Source organism: Leptodactylus fuscus, chromosome 7, assembly GCF_031893055.1.
Source record: "Leptodactylus fuscus isolate aLepFus1 chromosome 7, aLepFus1.hap2, whole genome shotgun sequence".
In the NCBI taxonomy this organism is placed as follows: Eukaryota; Metazoa; Chordata; class Amphibia; order Anura; family Leptodactylidae; genus Leptodactylus; species Leptodactylus fuscus.
This window is the reverse complement of record NC_134271.1, coordinates 120,593,520-120,605,677: the sequence shown is the minus strand read 5'-3', so window position 1 is coordinate 120,605,677 and position 12,158 is coordinate 120,593,520. Positions and strand designations below refer to the sequence as shown.

At 39.4% G+C, this 12,158-nt stretch overlaps 1 protein-coding gene across 5 annotated transcripts in view; it reads right to left on the bottom strand.

Annotated features, from left to right (window-relative positions):
- The window catches only part of RYR3 (ryanodine receptor 3), a 485,624-nt gene that overhangs the window by 303,013 nt on the left and 170,453 nt on the right, over positions 1-12,158 (bottom strand). For all 5 annotated transcript variants that reach the window (XM_075282947.1, XM_075282949.1, XM_075282950.1 and 2 more), the window contains one exon: positions 1,635-1,742. In XM_075282947.1, coding sequence (XP_075139048.1) covers positions 1,635-1,742 — 108 coding nt within the window. The remainder of the gene's footprint in view (positions 1-1,634; positions 1,743-12,158) is intronic.

Here is a 12,158-nt window from a genome sequence, read left to right as displayed (position 1 = left end):
TGAGAATATCCTATATATCTCAATATACTCCTTGATTAACAGTGCAGCTACAGCTACAGTATGATGCTGTTTGGCCCATAGGCCATTCAAGTACTGTATATATACCATTGTGTAGACACAAGTTGATATTAGGCAGATTGATTGATATTAGCTTTTTAATTAAAAATTTCATGCTTTGTTTCATTACAGTAACGCCTGGTTCATTTTACTATACACTTCAGCTGTAAACTAATGGTCACTAAATTGAAACCTCTTGTTTACTGGCATAGTAACAAATGTGCGAAGTCCTGAAAAGTATAGGACTGCAATTTTAAAAACAGCATGTTGTTAAATACACATTGTGAACACAGTCTAAGGGTACAAAAATACAATTTAGGTGCTGTATGCTGCCCACCTTCAATGGGTAATGATTCAGGGGGTATTGCCAAGGTATTACCCTCAAAATCATATGTCCATTTGCCAGTGCATGTGAGCAAGGTTATACAGTTTGCATCATCAGGACTACATGTTCTTATACAAATAGAGTGATAGGTAGATAGATAGATAGATAGATAGATAGATAGATAGATAGATAGATAGATAGATAGATAGCTGTATTAATCTCAAAGGAAAGTTACATATTACAGCTCAACAAAAATTGCATAAATATACATAAAACAAAGAATACACAACACATAAATACACACCACAACACACAGGTAATAATAAACAAATTTGAACCTACAATAAACTTGAAATCTATCTATGGGTGCATTCACACTGAGTAAACGCTAGCTTATTTTGTAGAGTAAGGGTGCATTCACACTGAGTAAACGCTAGCTTATTTTGTAGAGTAAAATTACACTTGTAAATTTTGCTATCCCATTGACTTCAATGACATTTTACAGGCGTATTTTTACAGGCGTATTTTTTACAGGCGTATTTTTTACAGGCGTATTTTTACACTTGTAAAAAAATATCATTGAAGTCAATGGGATAGCAAAATTTACAAGTGTAATTTTGCTCTACAAAATAAGCTAGCGTTTACTCAGTGTGAATGCACCCTAAAATTACACTTGTAAATTTTGCTATCCCATTGACTTCAATGATATTTTTTTACAAGTGTAAAAATACGTCTGTAAAAAATACGCCTGTAAAAATACGCCTGTAAAATGTCATTGAAGTCAATGGGATAGCAAAATTTACAAGTGTAATTTTACTCTACAAAATAAGCTAGCGTTTACTCAGTGTGAATGCACCCTATATCAGAATAAGAACGCATAGTCCAGCTGCTGGAAGAGGTTCTAACTTGCTTCCATGTGCTGGCAAATGGACACATGATTTTGGAGGAAATACTTTGGTTTTACCTGCAAATTTATGGACCTTTGGCAATTTCCAGTGGGTGGGACTAACTAAGTGATCATTATACTGAAAAGGAACAAATACCCTAATATACATGTCTCTACCATAAATATTCAGTTGAGTGGGTGCAATGCAAGTGATCTATAAAGCATACTGAGAAGCCCTAACACAGACGTCTCGCAGAGCTTTCTTCCTACTTTTATAGGTTGTCACTAATGTCTAAACACATTAGCGTATCTAAAAACAATACTGACGTTTCTGGAGGTTTGCTTCAAGTGATATAAAAGACTTACCCCTTCTTGGCCAGTTGCTGTTGTGTTTGCCAGCATTTCTTGAAGGGCCCTGACAGAAAGGGACTGCTCCAGCACAAAATTACATATGCAAAGGTCAGGAGGAACATACTGTGGAGATAAAACAAATACATTCATTAGAGTTAATATAGAGTAATATTCTCTAAATCATTTATTGTCTTTATTTTGTCATGAACAATAGATATTTTTTCCCGGTGTATCGCTATAAATTTTTCAAATCATTTTTTTTTTTTTAATTTCCATTCTGTAACATGTAATTGTGTGACAGTGTCAAAATGCATAAAATATTATCTTCAAGGGATTGTCCACTTTCAGACAAATGTTATTGTTTATATAATACAAAGTTCTACAATTTTCCAATATACATTCTGTATCAATTCCTCACAGTTTTCTAGATCTCTGCTTGCTGTCATTCATTCTGAATACTTACAGTGGATACACATCATGGTCCATAGTGATGTGATGGACAATGTCCATACACCTTCTGTAGCTGAAAGCACAACACTTTTGTATCCTCACAGCTTAACTCTTGGATTGATTTTCCTACCTACAGACCATGAAGGATACTTTCCCCCTTGTACTGATCTTTACTTCCTTCCCTCTACTGAGTAGCTGTGGGTGCTCTCCTTTTCTGTCTTTGCTGATACACAGACTGTGTTATTCTATCCCTCCCCCTACAAAGTCTGGAAACTCTTTTTTCCTATCTACACTCTGATACTATACCATCTGTGTGATTTGCTCTCCCTGTTGATTTGGGTGCTTGGGTAGACAGAGAGAGCCAACACAGCCAGAAGCTGTTTGAGCTTGGATCTAGAAGCAACAGCACAGCCAGCTATGTACAGGACTTGCACAAACTCCACAGCAAGAAAATGGTACAACATCTTTAACAAAGACTATTTAGAAACTTTCATTTTTTTCATTTTCATTTAGGAAGTAAATTATTTAAAACAAACTTCAGTTGCTCTTATGCCCTTCTGGGATGCTGTGTTCGCCCTTTATACTAAGGTGTGCAATCACTCTATTGCAGTAACCCCCCAACTGGCCCTTCTTTCAGTTATACCTGGCAGGATTTGGCAGTGAAGAAGGATCTCCTGCAACACCTTCTCACGGCCGCCAGAACTGTCAGCCCAGACATTGGTGGAGCACTGTTTTGCCCTTTCTGGCGGAATTTCTACAGCAGCTTCTCCTAATAAGGAGAATAGAGGCCCTGGTGGTGGAAGATTCCCCTAACCCCTCCAAATTTGAGACTCTCTGACGGCTTGAGGTGGTGTTCCAGGATTCCACTGAATTCTCCTCTTTTTTTCTCCTGTTATAGTATTACCTTTTTATGTTTTCTCTCCCTGAGGGTGCTGGTTATCCTTCTCTCCCTTTATTATACCCCTCCTCTTCTTTTCTTGTATGTGTTCTCCCAAATGCAGTTCCTCATGTGTCTGTCCCTTGTCTGTTTGATTCCCCCCACCCCATATCTGTATGAATAGTGTTTTCATGGCCCCATACTTTTGGGCCTTCCATCCCTTTATCTTAGCATATTTCATAATGCCGTCTGGGGCAGTGGCGTAACTAGGAATGGCGGCGCCCCATGGCGAACTTTTGACATGGCCCCCCCCCCCAACCGACACTGACGCCGAAGACCTCGACCAACCCCCTCCTCCGCACTCTATTATGTCCCTTAGTAAGCCCTGAACACAGTATTATGTCCCTTTGTGGCCCCCGCACACAGTATTATCCCCCATAGTGGCCCCTGCACACAGTATTATCCCCCATAGTGGCCCCTGCACACAGTATTATGTCCCTTAGTGGCCCCTGAACACAGTATTATCCCCCATAGTGGCTCGGGCACACAGTATTATTTCCCACTGTGGACACCCATAAACAATTATTATACTCTGGGGTCTTTTCAGACCCCAGAGTATAATAATCGGAGTCCCAGGGGAATAAAAACATAAAAAATTACTGTTTCTTACCTGTCTCCGGCTCCTACGCTGTCTTCTCCGCTGCCATCCTTGTTCTATGACGTCGGATGTCACATGACCCGGGAAGCAGGCCGGGTTCATGTGACGTCAGAGACGTCAGACAAGAAGGAAGGAGGCCTGGCAGGATCATGGAGAGGTAAGTAACTGTGTTTGTTACATTCCCTTACCTCTCCCGGTCCGCCGATCATTATACTCGGGGGTCTGCAAAGACCCGTGAGTATAATGATAGCAACGGTAGCAGCTGTCGCCGGGCCCCTAATGTCCCAGGCCCTGTGGCAGCTGCCTCCGCTGCTATGGCGGTAGTTACGCCCCTGGTCTGGGGTTTTACCCCCGTCCTCTTGTTCTTAGACCAGGCCTACGAGCCTCTACGCCTTTGTTTTTGTCTTTTCTGTTATAGTTGAAAACTTTATTAAAATCAGATTAAACATGAAAAAAAAAAAAATTCAGTGCAAATGTGTCCATAGCCTTTAGTCTTTAAACTAGTGTACACATCACATACAGGCCACGAGCAGATGCAAGGGCAGCTCTCCACTGTGAGGACACCATAATAAACTACCCACGTCTCAGCCTCTTAAGTGTGATAGAAGTGAAGTGAGATACTGGGGTTAACTGCAAAGTTCGTTGACCTTCTATTGACCTTTCAATGTGTCATAGTGTGACATCACGTGTCCATTTGTTGTCTTGGGTGTCTTATAACAGAACTTCATATGCTTGGAAACATAATTTATTGTCTTCATCCCCACATATCTGTCACAAACTCCTACTCTCTCCTTTACACTCAACAACTGTGCAGTAATATGTAGAATATCTATTACACAAGGAAAATGCTTCAAAGGTCAAAGTTTATCACTTATGCTGTAAAAGGAGTTTTGATAACATCTTAAGGTATAACCAGTCCAATACAGTATGTTCAACAACACCAATGCTGATTTTGATGCACACTTATTTACTAAACTAGACTCCAACATTGGCTGGAGTGCAACATGCAGGAATTGATGGACAGATTCATGGACAATCAGCTATGCTTTATGGATTTACTTCTGCCAACAACTGAAGTGCAAGAAACAAGAACAAAGTAGGCAACTCAAATAGTGAAAGATGGACTACTCCAGTTTCGCCAGGCAAACACACCTCCTGCTATTCTCCTACTCTTGCAGGGCTCTCCACGATATGGCTATCCTCTGCTGAAGCTCCTCTATTGTCTTCCTCATTGCTAACATGCCAACTAACACACATGGACCTTATAAGGATGTTCTCTGTGACTTCATGTGCCTTCTTCTTCACCATGGGTGATACGGTTAGTGCTGGTGGCTAGCTACAGGAGGCTAGTTATCTAGAAGATACGGCCACTAAAGGAGTCCTATCATTCCTTAGTGATTGACCACCTTCCCTGTATAAGTATGCATACAGAGATGACTGTCAATAACTGGACTTCCCTCTGGTCTCCAACACCAAGAACAAGTAGAAGAGAAAAGTAATAAATTACAAATTAGACTAAATATTTTCCGATAAACACAGTGAGAGAGAGGATTTATCAATTCCCCTATGGGGACGTTCACACTTGCGCCACTGTAAGGTCACTGTGAATCCGCTGAAATTGCAGAAAAAACAGCTTGGGTACAGCTTGCCGGCGGTCAGTTTACAAACCCATTCCTTTCAATGGGTTTTTAAAGCAAACCGCTGGTGTCTGTATGCAGCTCTGCACCATGAAACAGTTTTTATTGCATGGACACAAAGTCCTGCATGTCCGACTTTGTGTCCATGCAAACAAGGCGGAGAGGCTGCATACAGACACTGGCGGTTTGCTTTAAAAACCCATTGAAATGAATGGGTTTCTAAACTGAGCGCTGGCAATCTGTACCCAAGTTGTTTTTCCTGCAATTTCAGCGGAATCATGACAAGCGGATAGCAGCGCAAGTTTGAACATCCCCTATGTCAGTTTTCTGGTGTAGAGGGATGATATTGTGGTACATGATCCTCTCTTGTGCCAAATGTGTGCCCCCCACCCTGTTCTGCACCTTGTTTGCCACTTTTGGCAAATGTGGGTGGAGCGGAGCGCGGCAGGAATGTCATTGCCTGATATATTTATCATAATAGAAATGTACGCTAGTTCCTAACTGGTGTGGATCTTCAATCTGGTGAATGGGTGTGCACCAGATTTATAAAGAGGATGGGGTCTTCATAAATCAACTATACCTTATGCCTGTCAGTTACAAGTGGCCAGTCAATAAATCTGTCCTAGCATGCATATCAATCTAGTAAACTATAACACACAATCTATCTATCTATGTATAACGCACTGTATTTTCAATGTTTGCTTTAATATGTAGATTCTAACAGTGAGTGTACACATACGCGATACTATATTACAAACAAAAATGCAGAAAATAGGTACAGTTTATAAAATGCAACACTAGGATATTGAAATCTTTGTCCTGGGAGAAAAAGGCTTCAACTCTCAGCGACAAGGCAGACCCTTTTTGAAGCCAGTGAAAAGAAAAGAGGAACAGAAAGAAATATTTTGGAAACAGGGACAGCCTTACTGTATGAGTACTAAGTATATTTGCTGGAATTTGCTTTTTGCCACAACAATCAGACCCCCAAAATATGTTTTTAGTGCTGTCATGCTATCTGGATTTCTTTTCAGATGTCTGACACAGTATCATTACTTTGTGACCTTCACCAAGTACTTCACCCTCCTTCCAAATGTAAAATTAGAACTTGACAGAGCAATGCTGTATTGGCTTCATGTATACTTGTCAATGTGATGATTGAGTGAAGGGGTTTGAAGCTGAATCAGCCGATGTCCTGCTAATACTAGATCCTCCAATTTGTAGGAGCCGAAAATACTCAAACTTGGTCTGATGCTTTTATTCCAACCCAAACTGTAGCCACTGAACTGTGTATTTGTATCTCATTACACCCAAGGAGGACACGGCTTACACGTACAGTTGGAATCCATCCAGGACTAATACATGTCATGAATGGAGGGCTTTTCCTCCTATCAGGTCATACAGGGGACCAGACATTGGCACAGAAACCTTTTAGATCCAGATATCACAAGCAAGTGTTGGTATTCAACAGATGCTAATGTGATTAACTCCGAATGTTCTACCATAGTAACATCTCTACACAGTTCCCAACCCACAGATACTTCTGTACTCACTGCTAGTGAGGGCTTCCCCGAACCACAGTAGGTGCCAGTCAAAAAAAAAAAAAAAAAAATTGAATGAGATGGTATGTTTATTTTAAGCAGTGATATATAGGCATTATTTCACTAAAATGCATATTGAAATAAACAATTTCTATGTTTTAAAACATAATATAATTCTGTTGTGGCAGCCTGGATGGAAAATCAACCACATGAACCCCATGAAATAACAATTCTAGGGCATCTATTCTTAGAATTTGGGAGTTTATCATTTCTCAAATGGATTTTTTTTACTGACCCCACGTAGGAATAGCCTTTATAAAGCTATTCTAGTCCTGCCTTTGAAGGTTTATTAGTTTATGCAAATGATGATCAAAGAGCACAGGAGGCGTTCCCCATGATACGAGCACAGTATTGTAGTCACTGCAACGTCGCCTCTGTCTTCTCATAACGACGCCCCCTTGTTCTTCTGCCTGAAGAAGTAGCCGACAGCGCATGCGCAGGATTTCGATCCCAAAGAACAGAGCGTCGGCTGCTGACAAAGTAAAGAGAACCGCAGAAGAACCAGGTGGCATTATAATGAGAAGACAAAGGAGACATCGCAGTGATGATGATGCTGTGCACGGAGCACTAGAGGAACGCCCCCTGAGCATCATTTGCATAAACTAATAAACCTTCATAATTAAAAATGGCGGTGAACAAAAGACAAAGAAAACTAGGAGTAGAATAGCCTTTATAATGTGAAGTCAGTAAAAATTTCAATGATGAGCAATGATAGAGTCTATTTAACCATTAAATAAAGTTATAGCTATGTGCAGCCATTTCCTTTTTTCAAAGAGGAGATCCCCCATAATCTGTTACTGCCAGCCCTGATTGTACAGTATGAGAGTATTCGGTGACACATCCCCTCTGGTAACACCCCGTTGTCAATTTATCCACATGTTTGTAAGAATAAATAGAGGAATTATACAACATTAAGTTATAAGAAAAGTTGCTACTTCATGAAAGATAAAGACAGACATGTTCAGAAAGCGGAAAGATCCTCTTTAATAACAACTCTACAAGTCTTCCTTTCTGAGGAATTTCCAGTTGCAACATACAGTCCTATGAAAAAGTTTGGGCACCCCTATTAATCTTAATCATTTTTTGTTCTAAATATTTTGGTGTTTGCAACAGCCATTTCAGTTTGATATATCTTATAACTGATGGACACAGTAATATTTCAGGATTGAAATGAGGTTTATTGTACTAACAGAAAATGTGCAATATGCATTAAACCAAAATTTGACCGGTGCAAAAGTATGGGCACCCTTATCATTTTATTGATTTGAATTCCCCTAACTACTTTTTACTGACTTACTGAAGCACAAAATTGGTTTTGTAACCTCAGTGAGCTTTGAACTTCATAGCCAGATGTATCCAATCATATGAAAAGGTATTTAAGGTGGCCAATTGCAAGTTGATCTCCTATTTGAATCTCCTCTGAAGAGTGGCATCATGGGCTACTCAAAACAACTCTCAAATGATCTGAAAACCAAGATTGTTCAACATAGTTGTTCAGGGGAAGGATACAAAAAGTTGTCTCAGAGATTTAACCTGTCAGTTTCCACTGTGAGGAACATAGTAAGGAAATGGAAGACCACAGGGACAGTTCTTGTTAAGCCCAGAAGTGGCAGGCCAAGAAAAATATCAGAAAGGCAGAGAAGAAGAATGGTGAGAACAGTCAAGGACAATCCACAGACCACCTCCAAAGAGCTGCAGCATCATCTTGCTGCAGATGGTGTCACTGTGCATCGGTCAACTATACAGCGCACTTTGCACAAATAGAAGCTGTATGGGAGAGTGATGAGAAAGAAGCCGTTTCTGCACGTACGCCACAAATAGAGTTGCCTGAGGTATGAAAAAGCACATTTGGACAAGGCAGCTTCATTTTGGAAACAAAAATTGAGTTGTTTGGTTATAAAAAAAGGCGTTATGCATGGCTTCCAAAAAGAAACAGCATTCCAAGAAAAACACATGCTACCCACTGTAAAATTTGGTGGAGGTTCCATCATGCTTTGGGGCTGTGTGGCCAATGCCGGCATCGGGAATCTTGTTAAAGTTGAGAGTCGCATGGATTCCACTCAGTATCAGCAGATTCTTGAGAATAATGTTCAAGAATCAGTGACGAAGTTGAAGTTACGCCGGGGATGGATATTTCAGCAAGACAATGATCCAAAACACCGCTCCAAATCCTCAGGCATTCATGCAGAGGAACAATTACAATGTTCTGGAATGGCCATCCCAGTCCCCAGACCTGAATATCATTGAACATCTGTGGGATGATGTGAAGCGGGCTGTCCATGCTCGGCGACCATCTAACTTAACTGAACTTGAATTTTTGTCCAAAATACCTTTATCCAGGATCCAGGAACAGATTAAAAGCTACAGGAAGCGACTAGAGGCTGTTATCTTTGCAAAAGGAGGATCTACTAAATATTAATGTCACTTTTCTGTTGAGGTGCCCATACTTTTGCACCGGTCAAATTTTGGTTTAATGCATATTGCACATTTTCTGTTAGTACAATAAACCTCATTTCAATCCTGAAATATTACTGTGTCCATCAGTTATTAGATATATCAAACTGAAATGGCTGTTGCAAACACCAAAATATTTAGAACTAAAAATGATTAAGATTAATAGGGGTGCCCAAACTTTTTCATAGGACTGTAAAGTAAACAAGGTTTAACCCTGTCTGACTGGGTGGGTCTCTGCTGTATTATACAGCAGAGACCTGGCTCCAATTCCTGCCACTAATGCCGGCACTGATCACCGGTATTAACCTCTCTGACGCTGCCCCGGAACGAGATCCATTGCCATGATAGCCAGGAGTTCATGGAAGGCTTCCAGGCCTTGACTTCTATTACAAGCTGCAATATGCACTATCTGGAATAGAAGTGCTGTGATTTTACAATGCATTGCCGTAACAATTAAAAAGAAAAAAAAAAGTTAAAAAAAATATTAGAGAAAGGAAAAAAAGTTAAGTCACCCTCCCCTTCTGTAGAACACAAATAAAAGTACATAAAAAGTGATGAAGATATACATTCAGTATTCCTGTGTTCAAAAATGCCCGGTCTACAAACGTCTATAAATATTTTTCCCATACACTGTGGTGAACACTATAGTGGAGAAAAAAAAATCAAAAGAGCAAAACCATGTTTTGTTTTGTTTTTTTTGCTGTTCTGCCTCCCTTAAAAAATGGATAAAAAGTGATCAAAACAATAGTCACCTGTCCTGACAAAAAAAGACACCTTAGGCATCCCTATATGCAGAAATGTAAGAAAAGTTACTGGTGTCAGAATTTATATCTTTTTCAAAGTTTTACTTTTTTTTTTTTTTTTTTAAAGAAGTTAAAACGTAAAAAAAAACCAACAACAAAAAAAACCCTATATAAATTTGGTATCACTGCAGCCATTGTGTGGCTGAAGGGAATTTTCTGAAGTTAGGAGCGGTGGGAACTTGGGCGGCATCAACACGGAAGCAGAGGGTTGGGGAGAGACTAGTATCAATTTTTATTTAAAACAAAGATAGACAACCAACCAAAAATTAGCAACCTAAAGTATATGCGTAAATGCATGGGTTCCTATTAGACTATACCAAGCCCTAAAGAAATCTGTGTCCTCACCACACACATAAATATCCACAAGAAAAGCAATCGTGAGTATGACACAGTATAAAAGGAATATATTACACATCCAGTCTTGGTCAATAAACTTGTCATAATTTTATTTATTACATCATACACATATATAAAAAATGGACATTGAAAAGAGAATCTACAAATACAAACTGACTGGGTAAAAATGAAGTGCAACAGATGGTATGTGGTCCCTTTAAGTATTTACATACAATGGAATGCACATGGATTAAGCTAATGCCAGAAAAGGACCTTAGCATTGGAGTCCTTTATACACCGTGTGTGGACATTATATACACATAGCAATAGTACCAATAACCGCTGAGGTATATATCACGATTGACCACTAAGTTATACACATTGCCACAACAGCTCAAAGAAAATGCTAGAAGTTTAAAGTTACTATGTGGTCCAAATGGCTTGAAAGTCTCCACACACCTATATGGTGGTCTCTCCCTAAGGAGTGATAATATCCTCATAATTTTTACTTAAGGAGCTCATTTTCAGATGTTTAAAGCAACTATTCATATATGAATAGTACATTTAAATGTAAGAAAGTTTGAAATATATCTTATTAAATAACTATGTTTCCTTCTCTTTTAGACTGAGATACTTTCTATATACAAGTCTATGGTGAGGGAAGGTGGAGGAGGACGCTGCTGGAAGTGACACTCAAATAATTACTGCTGCTGCTCTCCACTACTCTGTGAGTGAAGGATAGCTCTTTTGACACTGTTGTATCTTTACCACATGTATGAGTTAAAAAAATCAATTGACCGGTTGCCAGCAGCTCCCTCCTCCCCCTCCTCTCTTCATAGAGGTATGTGTTTAAGGTGAATACAGAGAAATTATCTTATGTAAACAGTGAGCCTGAAAAAAGCCTAGGAGAAGGAGAGCAGTCTGATAAGTAGAGATGGGTACAGATTTCTTTACTAAGATATATTACCAAGTTTCTTATATACAAATGTATCATTCAGTAATAAAAAGTTGTTTATAACAGGAGGTACGCAATATAACATATTTACATTTCACTGGAATATCCCTTTAATCCAGTATGTGCGTGCCAGCATAATGTGCAATATTCAGCAGGGTTTTATGAGTTACAAAATGTTCAAGGTGTTGAAATGCTTAGAATTTACTGTATGTTGTCATTTTGTAATTTAGTTAACAAGTGCTGTAGAAATACCAGATGCATGTAAAACAAATGATGGACACATTATTGGCCATCATTAAATTACCATACACGGTAGCAATTACAGTGGCAGAGCTGTGGCGGGGCTGTACTTTGCCTGGGGCAAGGACTGGTGACGTAAGTGAGACCAGTCAGTGGCCCCAGCGGTCACACAAGGCGCAGGCCTGTTTTTTTATTGTTTAATTTTAATTCCAAGCAATTCAGCCTTTCTTTTAATGCTGCACCATTAGCGCATTACATTTATTCGGCTAGTCATTGCGCATATATTGGAATTTCAAATAAATATACTGTATATATTTTTTAAAAGTTTGTTTTAGTTGTCTAGAAAATGTTTCTTTTTTAGCATATATTTCTGTTTTTTTTTCTACAACTTATCAAACTTTAATTTTGTTAGCTTCTTGTTAGTTACTTTGGACTGCAGTCTCCAGGGGGAAAAATGGCCACGATTAGAGTAAGTTCACATGGGGTTTTTTGGGCTGGAACCTCAGGCGGAGGCCACCTCAGGTTCCGGAC